This window comes from Nomascus leucogenys, chromosome 4 (assembly GCF_006542625.1).
Source record: "Nomascus leucogenys isolate Asia chromosome 4, Asia_NLE_v1, whole genome shotgun sequence".
Taxonomy (NCBI): domain Eukaryota; kingdom Metazoa; phylum Chordata; class Mammalia; order Primates; family Hylobatidae; genus Nomascus; species Nomascus leucogenys.
Window position 1 is genome coordinate 291772 of NC_044384.1, and position 26818 is coordinate 318589.

Below are 26818 nucleotides of genomic sequence, written 5' to 3' on the forward strand. Positions count from 1 at the left end.
CAGGAGCTGCCTTTTCTGCAAAATAGGCGCCCAACGGTTCAGCCCGGAGAACTGCAAGGGGATGGGGAGAGGCCGCCCCGCGTTTCTGCAGCGACAGCGACCATGGCCACAACCACGATGATGACAATGGCCACGGTGACGGCCGCGCGTCCAGCTGGTCCCCCGGTGACGGCCCCGGCGCATCTGCTCGTGGGGCGCTTGCATCGGAGCGGAGACCCACGGGGGGCGCTCCGTTTCCCGAGACCCCGGCCGCCTCCGGGCGCTGCAAACTCCAAGCCGGGTCCCCGGGTCTCCTGGGTCAGGACGGAGCTGGACAAGACTCGTCCCCGGGCGCCCCGCACGCAGGACACGCGTGAGGGGGGCGTCCAGACCCTGCGCCCGCAGCCCTCCAGGACGACGCCATTCGCTTGGATGGCCGCGCGCCGGAACAGCTGGAGACGGGTTAACATGGGCGCCAGGCCTGAGGGACCGGCCCCGTCCGGCTGGTATTTCCCCACCGGGCGGGAGGAGCCACGCGCCCCCGCCGCCCTAACAGCCCCGGCTCCCGGCCCCGCCCCGCCCCCCGCGCCCCCCCCCCCCCCCCCCCGCCCCCCGCGCCCCGCCCCGCCCCCCGCGCCCCGCCCCGCCCCGCCCCGCCCCCCGCGCTCTAGGACACGCCTGCACCGACTCACAGCTGCGGCGTGGGCGGGGCCTGGCATTGTGACGTCACGGGGCGGGGTTTCCCCGCGCCTGAGCGGACTGACGCCGAGACGCCCGCGGATAAACGGCGCGGGGACGCGGGGCGCTAGGCGCGGTGCTGGGGGCACAGGTAAGGAGCGCGGGGTTGGCGCGGGGTCCTTGCGGGGCGGTCTAGGGCGGCTGAGGACGCGGGGCCGGGGCAGTTGGTCGCGGCCCCCAGTCCCCCGGCTTGGTCCTGTGGGGTCCCCGGCCCGGCACCTCCCCTCGCGAGCCGTGCGCCCCCCATCCTGGGCCTGCGCCCCCTTCCCCCGAGCCGTGCGCCCGCATCCTAGGCCCTGTGACCCTCCCCCGAACCGTGCGCCCTATCCTGGGCCCTGCGCCCCCTCCCCCGACCCCATCCCGGGGCGCGCGTGGACCCCCGCCGGCTAAGCGCACCGGGGCGGTGACCCCAGGGGCTGCGCCCGTCCTCGACTCCGGTCCTGGGACCCCTCCCCAGCCCCCGCCGGGCGCGTCTCGGGACCCCCAGACACCCCCACGTCCCAGGTAGGGGCCGCGCCTCGCGTGCCCCGGGCCCCGGTCGCCCCCGCTCTGCCTCGGGTTCCTGCGGCTGGCGGGGGTCGTGTCGGGTCCGTGCGCGCCGGCCCAGCCCCCCTGGGCGGGACTCGAGCAGCTCCCCGCTCCCCGCAGGCCCCGAGGCCGCAGGAGCGCGCGGAGCGGCGATGAGCAGGCGGCCGGTGGCCCGCGGGGCGCGGAGCCCGTGACAGTCTCGGCCAGGCGGGCGCTGCGATGGAGGCCGAGGGCCTGGACTGGCTCCTGGTGCCACTGCACCAGCTGGTGTCCTGGGGCGCGGCCGCGGCCATGGTCTTCGGAGGGGTGGTGCCCTACGTCCCGCAGTATCGGGACATTCGCAGGACGCAGAACGCCGACGGCTTCTCCACCTACGTGTGCCTGGTGCTACTGGTGGCCAACATTTTGCGGATACTCTTCTGGTAAGTTGGGGGCTTGCTTTCCTGGGCTGCGCCCGGAGAAGAGGGTTTCTCCTTTGGGGTTTCTGGTTGAGGCCGGGGAAGTAGCAGGGTCCACACCTCCTGGCTGGGCCAGCGTCCCGCTCTGCCGTGGATGGGGTACGTGGCTGCAGGCGAGTCACTTCTTAGGGTGAGATTATTTTTCCAGAAAAACGGTGGGGTTGAAGCACAGAATCTCAGAGAAAATCTCCAGATCCGCCTCCTCACATAATGTCCCACATGGGTACTTAGCAGGGACCTCTCTGCTGGGCACTGGACTAGGCCTGCCTGTGGAGAGGAGCTGTTTCTGCCCGCCTTTTTCTTTTTTTTTTGGGACGGAGTCTCGCTGTCGCCCAGGCTGGAGTGCAGTGGCGCGATCTCGGCTCACTGCAAGCTCCGCCTCCCGGGTTCGCGCCATTCTCCTGCCTCAGCCTCTCCGAGTAGCTGGGACTACAGGCACCCGCCACCGCGCCCGGCTAATTTTTTTTTTTTGTATTTTTAGTAGAGACGGGGTTTCACCGTGGTCTCGATCTCCTGACCTCGTGATCCGCCCGCCTCGGCCTCCCAAAGTGCTGGGATTACAAGCGTGAGCCACCGCGCCCAGCCTTGCCCGCCTTTTTCATGTTGTATAGTTTTTCTTTATTGTTTTGAGACAGGGTCTTGCTCTGTGGTCCAGGCTGAAGTGCATGATGTCATGACAGCTCACTGCAGTCTCCATGTTCCTGGGCTCAGGTGATCCTCCCATCTCAGCCTCCCGAGTAGCTGGGACCACAGGCGCACCACCACACCTGGCTAATTGTTTTTTTTTGTATTTTTTGTAGAGACTGGGGGGAGGGGGTGTCTCACTTTGTTGCCCAGGCTGGTCTCAAACTCCTGGCCTCAAGCATTCCTCCCCACTGGGCCTCTGAAAGGGCTGGAATTATAGGCTGAGCCACGGCACCTGGCCTGCCTTATTTAAATAGGAAGTCACTCTCTCTGGAGACTGTCTTGTTCCTCTCAGACCAACTTCCTCTTTGTATTTGCATTAGGCTAAGGAAATTGAAATTAATTTTAACAGTTGTTGAAGCCAGACATAATTGGGAGAGTGAGTTTTCAGAGGAAATGAAGAGGTCTCACAGCTGCATTCTAAGGCCAAAAACGTCTGGAATTTTTCTTTCTTCTGGGTGATCCCAGCCCCTCTGTCCGGGCAGATTGGAAGGTGTCTGTCTGCTGCTCTTCCTATGAAGAGGGCCTGGTGGAGGGTTGGAGAGAAGGAGTCCAGGCAGCTGGTGTCAAGAACTCTGCTTCTGACTCTGATCACTGAGTAATCACGTACCTGCTTCTTTGCCTGTTTGTTTTTTTTTTTTTTTTTTTTTTTTTGAGACAGAGTCTTGCTCTGTCGCCAGGCTGGAGTGCAGTGGTACAATCTCGGCTCACTGCAGCCTCTGCCTCCTGGGTTCAAGTGATTCTCCTGCCTCAGCCTCCTGAGTAGCTGGGACTACAGGCGCCTGCCACCATACCCAGGTAATTTTTGTATTTTTAGTAGAGACCAGATTTCACCATGTTGACCAGGATGGTCTCGATCTCTTGACCTCATGATCCACCTGCCTTGACCTCCCAAAGTGCTGGGATTACAGGCGTGAGCCACCGCGCCTGGCCCGCCTGTTAGTTTTTAAGTCAACCTTATTGAAGCGTGATTTGCATTCCATGAAATACACCCCTTTTGTGTCCGTTTGATGAGTTCTGATGCTGGGGTGTCCCCTGTGTTCACAAGCCGGGGTGCTCCCTGCTCCGTGGCCTTCATCCCAGCCCTGGCCATGGGCAGCCGTTGGTGCACGTGTCCCTGGGTGTTAGTTTTGCCCCTGCCAGGGATTTTTAGGTGAGCAAGTGGGTTGGCTGCCTCTTCCCCAGAGTTGTCTCTGAGGCAGGGAGGTTTCTCCCCTGCAGTGACCTTGGAGGAGGATTTTGGGTCTGAGTCCTGTCTCGAGGTTTGTCTCTGGGCCAGGCTGCATCTGAGGGAGGTTCAGGGGTGCTCATTTTGGAGACTCCTTCCTTCTTTCCCATCGCCTGCTGTGGAGACAGTGGCTGGCGGTGCTGCAGTGGCCTCAGTGAGCATAAGGTTGACTGGAAGTAAGTTTCTAATTGTCTAATGCTGTTTACTTTGAGTGCATGTTGTGGGGTTTGGGGAGACGCTGGTCGGCAGGCCACCTGCTACAGCCCCAGCTCACGTGTGTGTTGTGAAGGAGCATTGCACTCATCTTCAGGGTTATAGAATAAATTTTCTCCAAAATAATGGAGGAAAATTGCCTGAGGGTGGATAACCATATGGGAAAAAAGTTCCACTTAGAGGTTTCCCTCCCCAGTATGCTCATAGTTCAAAGTTGCTAAAAGAAAATCAATTAGGTTGGGCACAGTGGCCCGTTCCTATAATTCCAGCACTTTTGGAGGCCGGGGTGGGAGGATCACTTGAGGCCAGGAGTTCAAGACCAACCAACACAACATAGCAAGACCCCGTCTCTACAAAAAACTGAAACATTACCTTAGGTGTGGGGGCAGGTCCTGGCTACTTGGGAGGCTGTGAAAGGAAGATCACTTAAGCCCAGGAATTCGAGGCTGCAGTGAGCTGTACTCCAGTCTGGCCAACAGACAGAGACCCTGTCTCAAAAAAAAAGAAAAAGAATCTAATGTCCATCTAAGTATCTGGTTTGGAGAAGTCCGAGATTAACGCAGTTTCCTGGTGCCATCTTGTCATTGCCTCGTGACCTAACTGGCACTTGATGTAGAGGTTTGAAGCTGGGACTGGGAGTTCTTGCTTACAGGCCTTCGAGAGACACTTGAGCTCTTTCTTTGTGGAGCACGGGGCAGCCTTCCAGGGAATTCTGAACTTTGTCCATGGGTCTCTTCATAGAATCAACATCCTGGGCTGTCCTGGTCATGCATGGCTTCTGTGACCACTGAGTGCACACGCAGGGCCCCAGCGTGTTCCAGAAGATGGTGGGATGAAAGCGGGGAGAGCAGAGGGCGCCGGTCCCTGCTGGGCGTCCCTCCAGCCTGAGGATGCTCCACCCCTGCACTCCACACAGCGAAGCCCACCTCCCTACCTACCACACATCCTCTTGTGCCCACCTGGTCCCCTGGTCCCCAGGTCCTGCTGTGCAGTGGGGGATGATGACCCCTTCTGTTCCTCTCTTGGGAGGCTCTTGTGACCCCCACTCCTGGCTTCCTCTCTCCAGGCTTTGTAGGTTCACAGCCTCTTTGATTTCATGGTTTGTAGGGCAGAGGATTTGTGTTTTAGCAGAAGTGACACACGGGATGCATCACACACGACCCCAGCTCCACGCATGCGCACGCACACTCGGTGTTTGGGTTGGGGGTGGTGGGAGCGGGAGAGCAAAGGTGGGGCTGGGGCAGGCTCTGGTGAGAAGGGGCCGGGTGGGGGTGGAGAGCAGAGGTGGGGCTGGGGCAGGCTCGGTGAGAAGGGGCCGGGTGGGGGTGGAGAGCAGAGGTGGGGCTGGGGCAGGCTCTGGTGAGAAGGGGCCGGGGTGGGGGTGGAGAGCAGAGTTGGGGCTGGGCTGGGCTCCGGTGAGAAGGGGCCGGGGTGGGGGTGGAGAGCAGAGGTGGGGCTGGGGCAGGCTCTGGTGAGAAGGGGCCCGGGTGGGGGTGGAGAGCAGAGGTGGGGCTGGGCTGGGCTCTGGTGAGAGGGGGCCGGGGTCTGGTGAGAAGGGGCTGGGGTCCGCCAGCACAGTGGTGGAGTTAGATAGAATCTTCACGCTTCCAAAGCTGCTGGGGCATGGTCCTTAGAGCTCCAGTCCCTCTGGGCAGCCCCCCGTTGGGGATTTGGGGTGCATGGCATATGGGGCTCTGCAGTCCTGCAGGGGCTGCTTTAACAGTACAAACCCAGGGATTCTGAAACATAGGTCACTCATGTTTTTGTTTCTTACAGTCCTTACTACTATTTTGCAAAACCAGCATTCAGCAGATCACACTCTGTGGAATGCCAATGTTCAGGATTTGGCAGGTTGGTGCCAGAAGCCAGAAGAAGGGCTAAATGATGCCTCATAGCTGGTGTTTGCTGGCTGTGAGTATGTGGAGGAAAAGCAGAGAGGCCAGGCGGGGATCAGGCCACACTGGGCTGCAGGGCCCTGGGAGCCTCAGCTCCATCCACAGTAGCACCCCGGCTGGAGCACTCTTAGATGGAGGAATGTAAACATTGTATAGAGAGGTCATAACATTTTGTTACTAAGGGTGATAGCTTTAGTGGTGCCTAACAGTAGATACAAAGTTTCTCTTCTGCTGGATTTTTTTTTAGACAAGAGTCTCGCTCTGTTGCCCAGGCTGGAGTGTAGTGGCACAATCTCGGCTCACTGCACCATTTGCCTCCTGGGTTCAAGCAGTTGCCTGCCTCAGCCTTCCAAATAGCTGGGATTACAGGCGCCCGTTGCCATGCCCAGCTAATTTTTGTGTTTTTAGTAGAGACGGGGTTTCACCATATCGGCCAGGCTGGTCTTGAACTCCTGACCTCGTGATCCACCTGCCTCGGCCTCCCAAAGTGCTGGGATTACAGGTGTGAGCCACTGTGCCCAGCCCTGCTTGAGTTTTTCTGTGAGATTTTGGAACATGGAGAAGTTTTTCTGTGGGCCTGGTCAGTTATGGGGCACCCTCTATACTGTCTCTCCCTGTGGATGGGCATCTATCTGGGCATGATCACCTGCAGAGCCCACCTCAGACGAGGTATCTTGGTGCTTCCCAAGGAGCAGGCTCCTGCACCACACAGGTGGGCTGCCTGGCACCTGCCGTGAGAAGGGGCATGAGAGTCACACCCTCGGGCAGGAGAGGAAAAATGCTCTCCTGAGTTCATGGCCAGCACAGACTGTTACCACTAAAGGAAGAAAAAGTTAAGTTGAGAAGTAAATGTGGCATCTATTTTTTTTTTTTTTGAGATGGAGTCTCTCTCTGTCGCCCAGGCTGGAGTGCAGTGGCGCGATCTCGGCTCACTGCAAGCTCCGCCTCCCGGGTTCACGCCATTCTCCTGCCTCAGCCTCTCCAAGTAGCTGGGACTACAGGCGCCCGCCACCACGCCCGGCTAATTTTTTGTATTTTTAGTAGAGACAGGGTTTCACCGTGGTCTCGATCTCCTGACCTCGTGATCCGCCCGCCTCGGCCTCCCAGAGTGCTGGGATTACAAGCGTGAGCCACTGTGCCCGGCCATGTGGCATCTATTTTAATTAGCTTTTAAAATTACTAATGCTGCTGGATTCTGTTTCGTTTTCATTTTGTTCCTTGTGCGTCGTTTGTGGAACACTGTGCTTTTTGAAATTTTGTGTTTTTCTTTGTCTTCACCCTAAAATTAGTTTACTATTCACCTCTGGGCACCCTCTCACTTCATTTTAAAAGGCCTCATTCTTTGCATATCGAGTTTCTCTAGATTTGATTTTTGATGTGTGGATTATGGGGAAGCTCAAACCTTGATTCGCCCACCTCCTCCTTTGTCTGTCTAGTCATTCATTGCTTCTGTTAAACATTTAAAAAACGCAGGTGGCCTTTCGCACAGACTGGCCAAAATGGCTCACGTGCAGCCTCATTGCTGGAGGTGAACGTGGTGTGAAGCGGCCTCCGTGTGTCCCAGGGGACTGGCCTATTTTAGATGTCTGCCCAGCGTCACCTCCTCAGCCTCAGGTCTCTATGGGTGGGTTGACCGGCACCCAGGCCGCTTGGTAGCCAGTGGAGAACGGCCCTGGAAGTGACCGTGAGCTTGGCTGTATCCTCCAGCCTTGGGGGTTGCGATCTGTATAGTGCAGAGGCTGAGGCCTGGAGGGGGCCGGTGTGGGGGCTGGAGCCAGCCTGTGGGCAGAGTGCCCATGCCACCTGCACTCCTGCTCCTACAGTGTCCCTGCACCCCCGGCCTGTGCCTCAGGCCTAGAAAACCCTGTTAAAGCTGCCTCTTTGCTGCCGGCCGTCCTCTATCCCCGGGCCCATCACCCTCCCTTCCTCTCTTTGCCTCTTAGTCTTGCCTTGTGCGTTTCTCAGAGGCTTCGTAGGGAAGCATCCAGTGAGGCAAGGGGACCGTGGTGGCCCCTGCTGACCTGGGTGATATTCCTGGAGGTACAGCTTGTGTGCCTGCCTGCCTGGCCCCCTGTCCGCCCTGGGCCCGGGCTGCTGTTTTCTCTGCCCTTCCCTCCAGGCAGCCACTCCCTCTGCTGAGGAGCTCCAAGGAGACAGGGAAGGGCCTTGGTCTCTGGAGCCAGCACAGAGGGAATCAGCATGGCCACCGTCTGAGGACTGCGTCCTGGCTCCCTGTCCTCCCAGGAGAACGTCTGTGGCTTTTTCCTGGTTGCTGTGGGAGCCTCACCTGCAAGTGGCACCTTCTCACCTGCTGGGCTGTGGCTCACGGGCTGAGGGGGCTGTGGGGTTCCCCCTGCTTCTGATCTGTGTTGATAAGGGGGTGCTGAGGGGCCTACGGGGTTCCCCCTGCTTCTGATCTGTGTTGATAAGGGGGTGCTGAGGGGCCTACGGGGTTCCCCCTGCTTCTGATCTGTGTTGATAAGGGGGTGCTGAGGGGGCTACGGGGTTCCCCCTGTTCCTGCTCTGAGTTGATAAGGGAGTGCTGTGTGGGAGCTGGAGAGAGGTGGGGGCTGTGGTGGTTGTTGCTGGGTCTTCTAATTTTTCAGAAGTTGGGAAATTAGGCTGTTATGTAGGATCTCCTGACTTTGACATGTTGGCGACCAATTCAAGTTTTGAAAATTCCCTTCAGGCCAAACTGCAGGCTGATTGAGATTCCCGCCCTGGAACAGTTAGGGGAGGGTCTGGGTTGGGGCTTTCTATGAGTGCGTGCCACACACAGCCCAGCCTTGGAGATGGTGACTCTGCAGGCACATGTCCCAGCTCTCTGGTGACTCTGGGGAGGTGGAGACCGCAGGGCCTGCCAGTCATTGGCCTGTGGTTCTGCCCTGCGGAGGCTCATAGCTGAGCTGATGAGATGCTCAACCCTGGTCCGAAGTCAGCAAGAAGGCCTGGGAGCCTGCAGCTAGGGGAGCACAGGGCCAGGGAGGCCTGGGGGCGGGGGCGGTGCAGAGCCCTGGCTGTCTTCCCTTCTGTGGAAGTGTGTGTGCATGTGGAAATTTCGCATCTGGCCCACCTGCTGCTCTGCACACTGTCCCCGCCTTCCCCAGGCAGGAAGCAGGGCTGCTGCGAGCTAGAAACTGGGCTTCTTGCCTGGTGGCAACCCAGAGGCTGCAGGGAGGGCCTGGGGTACCTGGGCTGAGCTGTGGGAGGGGACTCAGGACCACCAGACCCGGGTACCAGTGCCTGGGCCACTGGTTCTGGGGAGCACCAAATGTGCTGAGGGGTCCCGAGTCAGGCTGTATGGGGGTCTTATGGCCCCTCCCTGGAGCCCCACCCCACCTGGAGTCTGGGAGATGGGCAACAGGTGCCTGGTCACTGTGGTATTCGCCAACCCCCAGGCTCCTTCCCTGGGATGCCACCTGGGGCCTGGGAGAGGCAGAGTGGGTGGGCAGTCTCTCCTGCTGCAGGACTGGGTGAGGCGGTGTGGGTGGGCCTCCCTCCTGACCCAGGTGTCTCCCTCTGCAGGTTTGGGACTGGGAGAGGTGGCGTAGGTGGGCCTCCCTCCTGACCCAGGTGTCTCCCTCTGCAGGTTCAGGACTGGGAGAGGCGGTGTGGGTGGGCCTCCCTCCTGACACAGGGTCTTTCCTGCTGCAGGTTCAGGACTGGGAGAGGTGGCGTGGGTGGGCCTCCCTCCTGACACAGGGTCTTTCCTGCTGCAGGTTCAGGACTGGGAGGGGCGGCGTGGGTGGGCCTCCCTCCTGACACAGCGTCTCTCCCGCAGGTTTGGAAGGCGCTTTGAGTCCCCACTGCTGTGGCAGAGCGCCATCATGATCCTGACCATGCTGCTGATGCTGAAGCTCTGCACCCAGGTCCGTGTGGCCAACGAGCTCAACGCCAGGCGCCGCTCCTTTGCAGGTTGGTGGCTGGCACTTCGGAATAAAGTCCCAGGGAATCAGGGCGAAGGTGACTCTGGTGAAACAAAAGCCACTCTGATCTGTCCTGATCCAAGCAGCTTTCATTTCACCAAGTGGTGCTGTTATCTCCAACTGACAGTGTTTTCAGTATGTTAAATGACTTTAGTTAAACAGTTTATGGGGCCGGGCGCGGTGGCTCACGCCTGTAATCCTAGCACTTTGGGAGGCCGAGGCGGGCGGATCACGAGGTCAGGAGATCAAGACCATCCTGGCTAACACGGTGAAACCCCGTTTCTACTGAAAATACAAAAAATTAGCCGGGCGAGGTGGCGGGCGCCTGCAGTCCCAGGTACGCGGGAGGCTGAGGCAGGAGAATGGCATGAACCACGGGGGGCGGAGCCAGCAGTGAGCTGAGATAGCGCCACTGCACTCCAGCCTGGGCGACAGCGAGACTCCGTCTCTTAAAAAAAAAACAAAAAACAGTTTATGACTTGAAACAATTCAAGATAATGGTTTCTTCACCGGAAGTTGGGTGAGGCCTTAACACATCTTCACAGTTCCTCTTGGCTGTGAGTGCCATCCCAGACGGTCTGTGTCAGAACAGGAAGTGCTCGTCTGTGCCTGGCCAATCAGGTCAGACGGTGCCAGGTCAGGCGTTTCGTCTCTGTGTACGTGGCCTGTACACAAACACACCCTTTCAGTTTTGCTGTGACTCACGGGCTACCTTAGCCAGGGTCTTCCTCAGAGACCTTGTTAAACAGACCCAGAGTCACCCCGCAGGGTCAGGCAACCCCTTTATCCGGAGCACACTGCAGTGTTGACAGCTGGGCAGGACCAATTACATGCTTAGCACACACGGCTCCTTACCCTTTGGCAGCTTGGAAAACAGAAAATACTTCTTCCAGTTTTTGCCTATTGCATGGTTTGTTCCAGTCTGAACTCTGTTTGAACATGCAGGCTGGCGGGCTTCTTGTGCACAGGAGGGTTAAATCCTTCCTTTTGTTTTTCTTCTAATTACTAAATCTAAGACAGCGCTCACTTTGGCTTTGAGAGAGAGAGTGATCTCAGCTGTCGCTTGGAGAAGAGGATCTTCCCAGAGTTTGTTTAGTTTGGGGCTTCTGTGGATTTGAGCTGTTGCTGGGGAGTTGCGTCCTGTGTTCCTGAGCACTGCTTCTTCCTGTTGGAGAGGATTCCCACCTCTCCCTTTTTGTCTGCTTCTGTTTCTAGACTGAGGTGAATGTGTGCTGCTTTCAGCCTCAGTAGAAACCAGACCAGCCTCCAGCCAGTGTGACCTGGGCCAGTTAGTGTCATTGTGGCCACAAAGATGAGCACCAGCGTCTTTTCTGCGGTGTTCTGTTCTTTCTCCCCATTCACGCCATTCTCCTCTCCTCTGAGTCTCCGCTCTGTTCCCTTCTATTGTGATTTTGGGTTTGAAATTACACCAGAGATGGTGCTGACGATACCACAGATCTTGCCTAGAAAGCAGGCTTTTAAGAACTGGCCAGATTCCCCGCATGAGGAGCTGCGGTTTTACATTTCTGCTCCCCACAAGGCTTTACTCCTTCTCTGGACCTGAGCTCCTCACGGCGTGTTCCCTGCCCCTTTGAACCTCAGTATTTAACTTGGAACAAGAATGTTCTCACTGTGGGAGGGCCGGCTGGCCGAGAGAACGGTTTGTGCCTAGGATGCCCGATGCGTTGCTGGGTGTTTCTGCCGTCCTCGGGCTCTGGACATGAGGCCAGACCTTGTGACCTTGTTGACGGTGGCTGGATGCGAGGTCCCAGAGACGGCAGGTTGTGAGCGTCCAGGCAGAGCAGCCAGCGTGGACTTTAATGTGAGTGTGTGTTGGAACACTGGGGTACCCCTAGAAGCGGCATCGTAAGCTCCCCACCCGCATTCGTTTTACCAGCAGGTGCAGGTTCAGGCTCGTCTCATCAGAGGAGCGTTGGATAAGAAGGGAGTGGGATGGTGGATGCCTGGCGTTCTGTGTCACTTCTTCCAAAGGAGTACTTCTCTTCTGGTCACCCAGGATGAGTTAAAAATGTGAGTCCCAGTTTCCAGAGCTAGGTCTGGGATCTGAATTTTAAACACCCTCTGTGGGTGGGCAGAATAATGGCCCCCAGAGACGTCCGTGCCCTGATCCTGGGAACCTGTGACGTGCCACTGTACATGGCGGAGAGACTCTTGAGGGGGCTGGTCCTGGATTATCCGGTGGCCTAAGCTAATCCCAGGGGTCCTCAGACGTGAACAGGGGCCGCAGAGGAGATGGTCAGGTGCTGGAGCTGAGGGCCTGGCTCTCTGCCATGGGTTGGCCATCGCTTTACAGGCAGCAGAGCCTCCCACCACAGGGAGCTGAGTTCTGCCTGTACTTCAGTGAGTAGGAGGAGACACAACCTTGGTTTTAGTCCAGGAGACCATTGGGCCTCTGGCCTCCAGAATTAAGATAATCAGCCTGCGTTGTGGCTGCCACGTTTGTGGTACCTTGTTACGGAGGCGACAGGAAGCTGGGGCACCCTTTCCTTAAGGCCTGGAGTATTTGGGAAGCAGTCCAGGGATGCTGCGAGGGGATGAGGGCCGGGCTCCTGGGGTCAGCCTGGGTGACCTGTGCCTGCCCTCCCCCGAGGAGGACTGAGAACCAAGCTGCATGACTCCTGGGCCCCAAATGACCTCAAGTGGGAAACCCACTCCTGAGCTCTGTGTCCTGGGGTGTGGCATGTGTGTGAAAGAATTCACAAGATAGGCCGGGCGCGGTGGCTCATGCTTGTAATCCCAGCACTTTGGGAGGCCGAGGCGGGTGGATCACGAGGTCAGGAGATCGAGACCACGGTGAAACCCCGTCTCTACTAAAAATATAAAAAATTAGCCGGGTGTGGTGGTGGGTGCCTGTAGTCCCAGCTACTCGGAGAGGCTGAGGCAGGAGAATGGCGTGAACCCGGGAGGCGGAGCTTGCAGTGAGCCGAGATTGCACCACTGCACTCCAGCCTGGGCGACAGAGCGAGACTCCGTCTCAAAAAAAAAAAAAAAAAGAATTCACAAGATGTACATCTGCAGCACTCTTAATATTGGAGTCCGGTTTGAGTTCACACATGTCCATGTCCCCTTGGTGAACAGGCCCAGGCCTGTTCCCACAGGGCGCCTTGATGAAAGGTGTGGGCTCATGTCCTCTCATCTGCCAGGAGAGGGGAGGGCAAGGCAGGAACATCACTGAAGTTCAGACTGAAAGCTCTGGCTTCTGGCCACCCGATCTGTACCTCCTGCAGCACAGCCCCGTGCCAAGCAAGGTGGCCAGCCTCGTCTTCCTGTCAACGGCGTCACCTTGAAGGGAAGGTTGTTGGCTCTGAACGTGTTCTGTTTTTTGTTTTGTTTTGTTTTGTTTTTTAAGCTTTTAAGTTCAGGGGTACATGTGCAGGTTTGTTATATAGGGAAATTGCTTGTCACGGGGTTTAGTGTACAGATTATTTCTCTAACTCCTGAACTCCTGACCTCAAGTGATCCACCCACCTTGGCCTCCCAAAGTGCTGGCGTTACAGGCGTGACCCACTGCACCCGGCCAGTGTACAGATTATTTCATCACCCAGGCATTAAGCCTAGTACCCACTGGTTATTTTTCCTGGTCCTCTCCCTCCTGCTCTCCACCCCTCGACAGGCCCTAGTGGCTGTTGTTCCCCTCTATGTGTCCGTGTGTTCTCATCATTTAGCTCCCACTTATACGTGAGAACATGCGGCATTTGGTTTTCTGTTCCTGTGTTAGTTTGCTAAGGATGATGGCCTCCAGCTCCATCCATGTTCCTCTAAAGGATGTGATCTTGTTCTCTTTTATGGCTGCATAGTATTCTGTGGTGTGTACGTACCACATTTTCTTCATCCAGAAGAAAATCTAGATGATTTTCATGGATGGGCGTTTAGGTTAATTCCAAGTCTTTGCTAGTGTGAATAGTGCTGCAGTGAACATATGTGTGCATGTGTCTATAATAGAACGATTTATATTCCTGGGGTTTATACCCAGTAACGGGATTGTTGGGTTGAATGGTATTTCTGGTCTTTGAGGAATCACCACACCGTCTTCTGCAATGCTTGAACTAATTTACACTCCCACCAACAGTATATAAGTGTTCCTTTTTCTTCACAACCCCACCAGCATCTGTTTTTTTTTTTTTTGACTTTTTATTAATAGCCATTCTGACTGGTATGAGACGGCATCTCATTGTGGTTTTGATTTGCGTTTCTCTAATGATCAGTGACGTTGAGCTTTCTTTCATATGCTTGTTGGCTGCATGTCTGTCTTCTTTTGAAAAGTGTTCATGTCCTTTGCCCACTTTTTAATGGGGTTATTCATTTTTTTCTTATAAATTTAAGTTCCTTATAATTGCTGGATATTAGACCTTTGTCAAATGCATAGTTTGCAAAAATTTTCTCCCATCTGTAGGTTGTCTGTTTGCTCTGTTGATAGTTTCTTTAGCTATGCAGAAGCTCTTTAGTTTAATTAGATCCCATTTGTCAATTATTGCTTTTGCCAAGCACATTCTTGAGCCTCACCCTGAGAGTGAGGACATGCCAAGGGGGACCATGGGCCTTGAGAGGCACAATTCTTGGCAGACCGATGAGGACATGAAAATAACCTATGAGGAAACGTTTGAATAGCTGCATTTCACTGTGCTCACGGATAGTCAGACGACCTAATGAAATAAAAGCGGAAATGTTTTCCAGCTTTTATAGGGATTTTAAGTTTTGAAGGTCACAAATTCAGTTTGAAAGTTAATATAAAAGAAACATAAATGGTATTAAGAAAGAGTAGGTTACTTAAAAAATTAGATATATAATTTGTTGTCTGATTGTAAAGAACAGTGCATGCTCATGGTAGACATTTGGGGAAGACAGAATATAAAGTAAAACAGCTTCTGGCCGGGCTCAGCGGCTCATGTCTGTAATCCCAGCACTTTGGGAGGCCAAGGTGGGCGGATCACGAGGTCGGGAGTTGGAGACCATCCTGGCCAACATGGTGAAACCCCTTCTCTACTAAAGATACAAAAAATTAGCTGGGCGTGGTGGTGCGTGCCTGTAATCCCAGCTACTCAGAAGGCTGAGGTGGGAGAATCGCTTGAACCCTGGAGGTGGAGGTTGCAGTGAGCCAAGATTGGGCCATTGCACTCCAGCCTGGGCCACAGGGCGAGACTCCATCTTAAAAAACAAAACAAAACAAAAGGCCTCCACCCCACCCTCCAGAGGTGACTACTTTGAACGTTGTGACATGCTTTCCAAGTCTCTTCCCTTTTTCTTCTACAGTCCCCTTTCAAAAAATTGGCATCATTTTCAAAATTATGATCAGACTTTAAAAAGAAACCCTCATTCCACTGAGACGTTTTCCCAAGCCCTTTTCGCTGTGAGTCAGGGTCGGGGCCCCTCACTGGAGGGAGATGCCCCACGGGGCCCCGAGTGCCCAGCCTGAGGAAGGCAGGGCTGGCATCAGCACGGTGCCAGCCCTGGGCAGAGCTGAGCCTCTTTGGCCAGGCCATGGCTGACTGCGGTTGGGAGTGAGTGCACACCTGTCTCTCGTGTGCTGGGTTATTTGTTTTTACCTTTCACTTTGCATTATGGAGAATTTCAAGCGTTTACCAAGTAGGTAGGGTGGTATAAAGCCCCGAGGGTGATTGGACCCACGGTTGCATTCAGGTCTCCTTCCTGCAGGTTTTTCTTTTTTCTTTCTTTTTTTTTTTTTGAGACAGGGTCTCACTGTGTTGCCCAGGCTGGAGTGCAGTGGTGTTATCAAAGCTCATTATTGCCTTGAATTCCTGGGTTCAAGCCAAGCGATCCTCCCACCTCAGCCTCCCAAAGCGTTGGGATTACAGGTGTGAGCCCCTGTGCCTGGCAGTGTATACATTTTTGTTGTTTAAAAATCCGTGGGTTCTCCCTTAGCTCCTTTCAACTTTGCCTGTGGTCTGTATTAGCGGCATCAGCGCCACCTGCATTTTAACAAGATTGCTGAGTACTCCTGCAGGCTGAGTTTTGGGAAGCCCTGCAGTGGAGATGGCACTCCTGGTGTTTCCTCGTGTCTTTATGTCCTTGGGATGTGGACAAGGACAAGACGTTCTGTCCTTGGGTCCTTCTGTGAAAGAGCATTTTAAAAAGATAGTGGACCCCTAGGCCCGATCGGATCCAGGTTTGGTTCTTGTGTTTCGCAGGATGGTTGCGTCATTCCACTGGAGGCGCGTGTGGTCAGTGGCCACTGTGGGGCTCCTGCTGAGGCCGTCAGCTCATCGGGGCTGCAGGATGTTTGTTGTCTGTTAGCTGGAGCCCCTCTGCAGAGAAATGGGCTGGTACCCATTGTTCGGCTATCCACAGGTATAATTTATAAAGGAAATGCGGGTCTCTCTCTTCACCAGTTTTCAAGGTTGGTTCCCTAGCATCTTGCAATGATGAGTGCATGTTTCTGAGTCATTCTGAACATGTGAGTTGGACGTTTGGTGTGTTACTGGATTATTACGCTTGTTAACGCTCCAGTTCTTCCCTCTGGCCGGGGAGCCGTGTCAGGTGCTGCTGGGCCCTTTCGACCCAGCATGAGGGGTCTCGCTTCTACACAGGATCCTGGTATAACAGGGTGCTCGTGTGGCGGCTGCATCTCCTGCCCCAGACCTAGAATCCGTCGTTTCTCCAAGGAGCTCTGGTATCTGGGACCCAGTGTTTGGAGACCACAGCCTAGGCACGTGTGAGGGTTGGCCTATAGGTTGATTTTTTTGGCTTTTTCAGTGGATGGAGCTAGGGAGTTTTTTTTGGTGAGGTGAAATACTTCATGAGTGGACACCAATACGTTCCATTTGACTTCAAACCTCTAGGCCTGGCCGCGTCGCTTAGCCTGAGCTCTGCCTCCCTTCTGCCCTGTACCAACTCCCCTCCTCAAGGACCTGACAAATAATGGAATGTGGCATCCTCATGCCTCCCTTAGCCCTCTCTGTGCACGGCAGTCTGAGGGTCACCATGCCAGCGCCGGCCTCCCGGTTACTGAAAACGTTTGTTTTATTGGGGGTGGGGGTTTATATGCCCAGGATTGCACATCCTCAGGGCACTTCCCGCTGGGGATGGAGGTCAGGTCGCTGCTGCATGTTACATCACCAGGAAACAAACGCACCTTGTCAGGGGTGCACCAGCAACTGGATACACGGGGTCATTTGTTTCATTTTAAATATTGCTTTTATAAAGTTTAACTTTGTTTTATCATGTACTTTTTTCCTTTTAAGTTCCTCTTAGGGGTTATTTCAATTGTCTGTGGCTTAAAGTCAGGTGGTTGAATTTACTTGAAATTTGTCCCAAATCTCAACACTCAGAGTTCCAGGCTGGAGGCCAGGGAGAGGGAGTGGCTGCTGGTTAGTCGAGGGTTTCTTTTTGGTGTGCTGAAGATGTCCTAAAATTAGATAGTGATGGTGTTTGCACAACTGTGGATATCCTAAAAACCATTGAATTGTACACTTTAAACAGGTGAGTTAGTTATAGGTCAAGAAAACTGGAAAATGTGTTGTACGTAGGGGTCGTGTGCCATCTTGCATGCATTTTCAGGGGTTTATTGAGATTCTTGGACATCACATTAGGAATCCCTGTATCTGCCTGTGTACCTCCCATTGTGGGCTCGCCTGGGCCACTGTGATCATGTGCTCTTCCCTGGTCCCAGGCTGGCTGGCACCTCCCTGTCACTATCACCCCTGCATTCCCCATACATGCCGTACCGACAGGGTACAGTGTAAACCTTTCTTCATGTGCCAACAGCAGCAGTCTCCAGTCGTGACATGGACCAAAGTCCCAGGAAGCAGGTGATGGCCTTTGTGGCCCAGCCAGCCTCCTTCCTGCTGGCCATATGGGACCATAACTTGTCCTGTCTCTCTTGTTCCAGTCTCTGGCTACTCCACAAGTTACCCCAAATCTTAGGACTTGGAAGGACAACAATTATTTTGCTTGTGAGTGCATTTTGGGCAGAGCTTGGCAAGAACAGCTGGTCTCTGCTGTCCTCAGTAGCATCTGGGGAGGCTCAAAGGCTAGGGCTGCAGCCCTGGAAGCTCATTCTCTTGCTTTTTTTCTCTCTCTCTCTCCCTCACTCACTCTTTGGCCTGGCTGGTGCTGGCCATCTGCTGGGACCTCCACCCAGGCTCTGCTAGGACACCCACCAAGGCCTCCTCATGAGACCTGGGCTTCCTCACAACATGGCGGCCAGGTTCCAAGGGGGAGCTTCCTGGGAAAGCAGGTGGAAGCTATATCTTTTTTATGACCTAAGTCTTGGAAATCACAGCATTGCTTCTGTGGACTGGAGTGGTCACAAGCCCACGCGTGATCAAGGGGAGAAGACACTGACATGTGCCGAGTGTCGAGGAAAAGGAAAATGTTGCTGGGCCCTTTTTGGATCCTGAGTGCCTGGTCTGGAGGACGTGTTCAGCACAGATTTGTGGAAGTGTGTGACTGTTGAAAATGTTTCTGGCAGCTCTCTCAGCATCACAACTCTGCATTCCGTCCTACACAAACGTGGATCTGATCACACTGCTTTCCAGGCAAGGAGCCTCAGGTAGCTTGAGGCTGTGCCCAGGACACAGCCTGGTGTGGGACATGACTCTGCATCCTGAACCATGCCTTCTTCCCCAGGCTGCCGGCTGGCTGCCTCCCACCATTGCCTGTTTACAGTCACACCTGGATGTGAGAAGGGAAACAGTGTGGACCGAGCTGCCTTGGGTGGTCCCTCCCTCCCTCCCACCCCTTGAGGATCTTGGTCTTTAGAAGAGGCACCCATGGAGAGGGATGTTGTCTAAATCAGAGCCACAGAGAGGACTAGCTGAGGGACCCATAGAATCCAAGAGGCAGTGCTGGGGGAGGCTGGGGGAGGAGAGGAGACTGCACTTTGTATGCTGCATTGGTTTATAAAACCCTCAAATTTGGTAGAAATATTGCAGTTCCTGCCTTGTGAGTGGAACAACACCCTAAGTCCAAGTAGCAGAGGGCAGAGGTCAGAGGTCATCTCGTATTTGCTTTTAGCTGTTCACTTGCAAAATTTCCATTTTAAGTCTACGTTGCCTGGGGCAGGCAAACACAACCTTTGATCCTACTTCTGCTTTCTGATCCCAGGACTCATTTGAGTTTCTTGTTTATCAACTGTCTTCAATCCCAAACCCCATGGGGCTTCCCAGGAGCCACCTAGAGGCCACACTGTTTTCCAGGACCTCGGCTGCTGTCTTGTCCTGGGGCTGCGCAGATAGGGAGGTTGGCTTATAACCTGTCATTGCCAGTGCTGGGCCCTGGAGGGTGCTGGGTCCCTGTCACGTGGTCCCTGTGTCTGTGTCTGTGCAGAGGTGCTTGTCAAATGCACCTGTGGAACCAGCTGTCCTTTTACAGCAGAGTGTACTCTGAAAACAGCTTTATCAGGCAGCCTTCTGAAGGGTTTTGACCTGGGGCAGCTATATTGCAACTGAAGCTTGCATACAGATGAGTTTCTAGGAAAAGGGAAGCAGGATCTGCCCGGCTGCTTTTCATCAGCACAGCACGCTTGTGGTGGGCTCCATGCTGCCTTTCTCCTGAGAGATTAAACGGAAATGTGGTAACTCAATTTTTGGCTCAGTTTTTCTCCCATTCTCCCCATTCACTTTTTTGTGATATTGGAAGAGGTTAGGTTTGCAGGAAAATAGTTCAGAAAGTGGGTTTTCTAATGCACAAAAACCAAAATCTTGTGATCTTTCTGTTCTGTTTTTTTTTTTTTTAAAGAAATGCAGAAAGTCCTGGGAACACAGCTGTTTACTCATGTTAAAACCAGTCTGTTTCTGTCTTTTTCCCCTTTCTGTTTCTGTCTCCCTTTTTAACGTGTAGCTGCAGATAGCAAGGATGAAGAAGTCAAGGTCGCCCCCAGGCGGTCCTTCCTGGGTATGTACCCTGCGCGTGCACTGCCCGCAGCACATTCCTTTTGCTTCATTCCTGCAGCTGTACTTCCTCCTGTCCTTGCTTCCATCTGTGCATGTACGTGCGTCATCTTTACCAAGTGTGGCCAAGTCTACGGCAAACTAATCAACCCCTAGCTCTGCTATTTTCAAGCATGAAGTAGTTATTAGAAGCCTGTCCATGCTCTTCTGTGTGGGGAGATGGGGACGGGAAGAGGAAGAGGGAGGGAGACAGGAAGGGAGGAGAAAAATTTAGATGACAAATTTGGACTTTGTTAAATTTATTCCAAAGTATTTTATCCTTTTTGATGCTATTGTAAATGGAATTGTTTTCTTAATTTCAGTTCTGCTTCTTCATTGCTACTTTATAGAAATGTAATTGATCATTGCATGTTGATCTTGTATCACGCAATTCTGCTGAACTGGTTTGTTCTAAGAGTTGTTTAGTAGATTCTCTATATATGATTCTGTCGTTTGCAAATAGAGATAGTTTTAATTCTTCCTTACCAATTTAGTTGCTTTTATTTCTTCTTATTGTTTATCCTGGTTATAAGTGGTGAGAGTGGATGTACCTATCTTATTCTTCATTTTAGTGAGAAAGCATTCCATCTTTCATCACTAAGTATGATGTTAATTAATGGATTTTCCGTAGTTGCCCTTCATTAGGTTAAGGCAGTTCCCTTTTATTTGAGCTTGTTGGGTGTTTTTATAATAAAAGTTAGAGTTTGCCAAATGATTTTCGTGTCTGTTGAGATAATCATGTGGGTTTTGTTTTTTATTCTACTGTGATGATGTACTACATTGATTGATTTTTGTGTGTTGAACCAACCTTGCATTCTTGGGATAAATCCATGTGGTCATGGTGTCTAACACTTTTTATCTGTTGCTGGATTTTATTTGCTAGTATTGTATTGGGGATTTTTTGTATTTGTATTCATAAGAGATAATGGTCTGTAGTTTTCTTGTGATGACTTTGTCTAGATTTAGTGTTAGGATAATATTGGCCTTATAAAATAAGTTGGGAAATGTTCCCCTCCTTTTCTATCTTTTTAGAGTTTGCAAAGGGTTGATACTAATTCCTCTTTAAATATTTTTAGAGTTATCCAGTGAAGCCATCTGGGCTTGGGCTTTTCTTTGTGGGAAGTTTTAAAATTACGAATTCAATCTCTTAATCTCTTGTTATAAGTCTATTCAGATTTTTTGTTTCTTCATAAGTCAGTTTTGGTAATTTGTATTGGAATTTTTCCATTTCACCTAAGTTATCTAATTTGTTGACGTATAATTTTTCTTAGTATTCCCTTATAATCCTTTGTATTTCTGGAAAGTCATTAGTAATGGGTTCCTCTTTTATTTCTGACTTTAGTAATTTGATCCCCTCCTTTCCTTTCTTTTTTTGGTCAGTCTAGCTAAAAATTTGTCAATTTTTTGTTCTGGTCAAATAACCAACTTTTAAAAAGGTGTTTCTTTTTCTTTTCTTTCTTTCTTTTTTTTTACACAACACATCCACATTGCCCATCAAAGAACCAATTTTTGGTTTTGTTCATTTTCTTTATTGTTTTTCTATTCTCTGTTTTATTTCACTCCAATATTCTTTCTTTCCTTATGCTTGCTTTGGGTTTAGTTTACTCTTTTTCTTAAGGTGGAGGTTAGAGCATTGATTTTTTTCTTTCTTCCTTTTTAATGTAGTTATTGACAGCCATAATTTCTCTCTCAGCAGGTGCTTTACCTGCATCCTATACTTTGGTGTGTTGTGTTTTTGTTTTCATGCACCTTAAAGTATTTTAAAATTTACTACAAGATTTCTTCTTTGACCCATTTATTATTTAGGAATGTATTAACTTCCACATATTTGTGAATATCCCAAAATGTCTTCCATTATTGATTTCAAATTTATTTCCATTATAATTGTAGAATATACTCTGTATTATTCCAGTACTTTTGTTTATTTTTTTTTAATTTTTGGAGACAGAGTCTTGCTCTGTTGGCTGTGGTGTGATCTTGGTTCACTGCAACCTCTGCCTCCCTCCTGGGTTCAAATAATTCCCGTGCCTCAGCCTCCCGAGTAGCTGAGGCATGTGCCACCGTGCCTGGCCAATTTTTTTTGTATTTTTCATAGAGACAGGGTTTTCACCATGTTGACCAGGCTGGTCTCGAAATCCTGAGCTCAGGGGACCCACCCACTGCAGCCTCCCAAAGAGCTAGGATTATAGGCATAAGCAACCATGCCCAGCCAGATTCCAGTACTTTTAAATAGAGGCACATCTTATGGCCTAGCATATGATCTGTCCTGGAGAATATTCAATGTGCATTTTGCTGTGGTTGGGTGAAGGTGGAGGGTTGTCTGTTAGGTCAAGTCTACGATTTCTTTATTTTTCTTCTGTGTAGTTGTTACGTCCATTACTAAATGTGGGTGTGGAAGTCTGTAACTATTTTTGAATTATCTTTTTCTCTTTTCACTTCTGTCAGTTTTTGCTTGATGTATTTTGGGGCACTGTTGTTTGTTAGGGACGTATATGCATATTTTCTGTTTTGACATCTGTTTCTTCTGATATTAGTGTCATCACATGCACATCTCCTGTGGTTGCCATTTGATATATTCTTCTCATTGTTTTACTTTTAACTTTTTTGTATCTTTGAATTTAAAATGAGTCTTCTGTATACATACAATGGATCTTTAAAAAAAAATCCATTCTGGCAATTCTGCCCTTTGATTTGATTGTTTATTTTATTCACACTTAATGTTATAATATGTTCAGATTTACGTCTGCTACTTTTTTTTGTTTTCTGTATATCCCATGCCTTTTCCCCTTAGCTGTTGCTCCTTTACAGCTTTTGTATTAAGTAAATATTTTCTAATGTAACATTTTAATTTCTTTAAATAATGTTTTCTGAATTATTTTCTTAGTAGTTACTTGAGGGCTTACAATATGCATCTTAACTTATCAGAATCTACTTCAAATTTATACTAACTTAATTCCAGTGACAGGAACCTTACTCCTACATGGTTCGATTTCCTCCTCCCTTTTTAAATGGTATGATTATTATACATATTATGTCTACATATATTACAACCTAACAATATATTTTTCTGATTGTTCCTTTATATACATTTTATGTCATTCAAGAACTTGAGAAAAGAAAGGAGAACAAGCATATTATGGAGTTATTATATTAACCCTACTTACCATTTGTGGTTCCTTTCATTTCTTTCTGAGACTGAGTTACCATCTGCAGTCATTTTCTTTCTCTAATACAGTTTTGATCCCATCCATCTCATTTGTGCTATTAATATTATTGTCAAATATATGACATTTCTTTACATTAAAGGCCCCCAAACAATACAATGCATATTGTTTCATGCAGTTACTTTTTAAGTCAACTAAGAGAGGAAAGGAGAAGACATGGAACGATATCATCTTTTATAATAACTTACCTCATTGTCTTTACCTGTACTCTTTTTTTATGTGGATTTGAATTGCATCTGATGTCACTTGTTTTCAGCATGAAACACTTGTTTTCTGTAAGGTGTGCCTACTAGCAACAGATTTTCTCAGTTCTTGTTTATCTGGGAATCTTTATTTTCCCCTTATTTTTTAAAAAAAGTTTTACTAGATATAAGAATCTTGGTTGATGATTTTTTTTTCTTTTCAGTGCTTTGAATATGTTATTCCACTGCCCTCTGGACTCCATTGTTTCTGATGAGAAGTCAGCTGTTAATCTTATTGGGGTTTCCTTGTAAGTGATAAATTTTTCTCTTGCTACTTTCAAGATTTTGTCTTTGTTTTTTGGCATTCATCATTTAGACTGTGATGTGTCAGGGTGTGGATCTTTTTATCAGGCTTGCAATTTGTTGAGCTTCTTGGGTATGTGGATTAATATTTTCATCATATTTGGGAAGTTTTCAGAAGTCATTATCTCCTTGAATGTTTTTTTCTGCTCCCCTCTCTCCTCTCCTCGATCTCACCCATTCTGCATGTGCCGGTGCCCTTTCCTGTCATCCCACCTTTCTATGACACTGTGTTCTTTTTTCTTAATTCTATTTTCTGTTTGTTCTTTAGGTTGCATAGTCTTTATTGATCTTTCTTTGAATTCACTGATTCTTCTGCCAGCTCAATCTACTGCTGAGCCGTTATAGTGAGTTTTAAAATTTTAGTTGTGCTTTGCAACACCAGAATTTCCACTTGGTTCTTTTTTTTAGAATTTCTGTCTCTTTATTGATAATCTCTATGTGATCAGTTGTTGTCATCATATTTTCTTTTAATTCTTTATGCATGGATCCCTTTAGTTATTTGAACATATTTATAATAGCTATTTTAAAGTCTTTCTCTACCGAGTCCAACACCTGTGCCTCTTCAAAAGCGGTTTGTGTCCTGCTTATTATTTTTTTCCTGTGTGAACCACACTTTTCTGTTTCTTTGTACAACTCATTTTGTTTTGTTGTTGCAAGCTGGACATTTTAGGTAAACTATAGTAGCAGCTGTGGATACGGATTCCCCCACTTGGGGGAAGGATGACTTACTGCTTGTTTGTTTTGTGATTTGGCTGGACTAATGCAGTCTCTGGACCTCTTCTCCCTCAGATGTGGTGGTTCTGGCTGGCTGTGACCCTCCCTGATCTTCCTGTTAAGCTTCTGGTGGTCAAACCAGCTGTTGGCCTCCACTCATTGGTGGCTGCCGGCTGATTTGGTGATGCCCTGGGGGATGTATTCCCCACAGCTGGGCAGGGTGGCCATTGAGGCCAGTGTTTGGTGGTGGTTCTGTTCCCAGGAGGGCTCCTCTTGGTTGTCCTTTCTGGGTCTGTTTGATAAACTTTGAGCTCATCACGGGGCTTCTAGCTCCTCTTAGTTGCTGGCTGCTGAGGTCTCTGTTGTTTTTGTTAGCATCCTTACACTTGAACTTGCACCTGCTCTAAGTAGGGAGTCCCTCTAGGGAGAGCTACGGAGCTCTCTGTCCTGATAGCGCCATCCCCAGGACAGCACCTCTGGATCTCTGAGGGTGACAGCTCTGCTTCGAGTGCTGCACGGGAAGTGAATTGTTGCCTCTGGTTGTCTTAGTTTGCCCCTGCTTGTGTGGAACCTCTCCCAGTGAGCAAGCTGAGGCAGGGACAGGGGACGCTCAGTGTCCTCTGCCCCTGCGCCACGGGTGGGGGTTGAGTGGAGGAAGGGAGCTTGGGCAGACAGGAGCTGAGCGGGCGATGAAGAGCTCGGGCACCTGCCACTGCTGCAGTGGCACTGGGGGAGAGGGAGCCTGTCTTCTTGGTTGCCTGCTGGGAGTAGAGCTTTTGTCACATGGGGATGGGGAAGCAGGTTGTGGCCCAAGTGTCACAGAGTTGCTGTTCCTGCTGCCACTTAGGTGGTTTTCTTGGATAAGCGTTTCTCCATTTGCCGTGTGTCCCTAAGACATGTTAGGGACTTCAAGTGGGTGCTGTTTGTAATGTTCACCACTGGCAGTGAGATGTTGCTGGAGAGGGTCTGTGGAGAACCTCGCCCTGCGTTCTGGAAGAGCCTACCGCCTCTGTTGTTTCTGACCTGGCCGAAACCCTGATGGCTGGAAGTGTGAAGAATGTTTCAGGCTGGGAGAGCAACACTCTTGTGTTTCTATTCAATGGCTGCATTGAGTAAATGCAGCAGCCAAGCATTCTCCATCGGGTGTGTCACGGAGGAACTCTGGAACCGTCCTGAGGTCCTCTTTAGAAGTACGTAGCCCAAAACTTTGATTTTAAAGTGACTTGGGGAAAACTGTTTATTCCAGTGCCATCTGGGCTGGGGCCTTTCTGGGCTGTTTCTGCTGTGTATGACGCCGTGTTGGTGTCCTGATTTCGGGCAGAAGCCGTTCAGGCCGGAGGGCCGTGGCTCCCTTGGCCACGGTGACAGCCCAGCCCCTCACCTCTCTCACTTGTCCACCGTTGGGTGCCCCACTGAGCAGACTCTGAGCAAATGAGGGGCCCGATGTCAATTAGGATAAAGGGAGGAAAAGGCTCCTGAAAATGAGGAGGCTGAGAGCAGGCAAGGCCGCCTGATGGGGCCCATCAGGCTCCTCTCTCCCAGGGCCTCCCTGGCTCTGGCTGAGGCGGCTGCAGGAACGTGAGTCTCAGCAGCTGTTAGGGCAGTGTAGCGGTGAGCGCTCATCTGTCTGTGCAGCCTTGGGTTGGGACGCCGACGCCTGTCTCGGCAGTTGCTTGATATGTCCTTGCCGAGTGGGAGGGTGTTTGTTTCCCAGGGTCCTCTTTGGAAGCTGGCACGGCTGCCCCCTCCCGCTCTGGCCCTGGACGTGCTCAGTCCCCACTCAGCCTGTCTCACTCACCGGGGTTGGGCGGGGGCTCTGTCACTCTCCGAGCGTCTCTGGTGTGGGTCTCTGTGCGTCGTCCTCTGGCCCCAGCTGTGTCGTCTGCCTGTCCCTGTTGCCACCTGCTGCACAGGTGGCAGGATTAGAGGGGTCAGCGAGGCCAGTGCCGGCCTCGAAGGCTAAGAAGGGCATTTATACTCATTCTGCAGCAGGTGGTGTGGCTGTCTTTGTTAAAATCCTTTCGTGTCCCTGATCCTTAGGATAAAGTAAAAGTGGGCCCTGGGGGACTCGGGGGCCTCCTGTCTGTGCTCTCCCGACTGTAGCCTGTGCCCCTCAGGTCCCTCCAGATGAGCCCCTGTGTGCCCGCCTGGGGTCCTGCTGAGCCCTGCCTGCAGCTCTGGGCCTGGGCAGTGCCTGTTTGTTCCCCTCCCAGGTGGCCGGGCCGTTTCCAAGGAGCTCTGTCTGCTCAGCTGGAGTGGGGTGAACAAGCAGACGCAGCAGGTGGGGCTGGGACCTGCCCTGAAGGGCAGCTTGCAGGAGGTCCGGTGAGCCTGGACCAGGGATTTGAAGGAAGTGGGAAGTTTTTTCGTTTTTTCATGGAGAGTCGATTTGTATTTTTAAAAATACTGAAACAGTCACAAAGTTGAAGTGGGAGTATGATACGGTTTAGCTACTGGGAATGGCCGTCACTCCAGGGAGCGCCAAAGTGCTTAAAAGAACAGTTTCTTTGCCAACATTTGCAGTCAGTAACCTGTAACAGAGCTACAACTAGGAAAATTAGAGTGGTGGTAGTCACTTGTTTAAGAAGTCACTCAGGTAAGCAGCTGCACCATCTGTACCACTTAAGTAGCAAAGAAGCTGTTACAGTCTTCTGAAAACTATCGCTATGAGTGCTATAATTCTGAATGTAATGTCTCTTAATTAGAATTCATAGAAGAACCATGAAAAAAAAAAAGCAATTTCCTCCCCTCCAGAATGTCCCTGAGCCGCGTGGCCCA

At 51.3% G+C, this 26818-nt stretch overlaps 1 protein-coding gene across 3 annotated transcripts in view; it reads left to right on the forward strand.

Moving 5' to 3' along the window:
* Positions 1 to 638: 638 nt before the first annotated feature.
* The window catches only part of SLC66A2 (solute carrier family 66 member 2), a 48448-nt gene continuing 22268 nt past the window's right edge, over positions 639 to 26818 (forward strand). For 2 of the 3 annotated variants that reach the window (XM_030810230.1, XM_030810231.1), the window contains exons 1-3: positions 639 to 808; positions 1366 to 1667; positions 9505 to 9638. In XM_030810230.1, coding sequence (XP_030666090.1) covers positions 1465 to 1667; positions 9505 to 9638 — 337 coding nt within the window. In that variant the 5' untranslated portion in view covers positions 639 to 808; positions 1366 to 1464. Of the gene's footprint in view, positions 809 to 1365; positions 1668 to 9504; positions 9639 to 19468; positions 19523 to 26818 lie in introns of all 3 variants that reach the window. The other variant, XM_030810228.1, reaches the window with a different exon arrangement.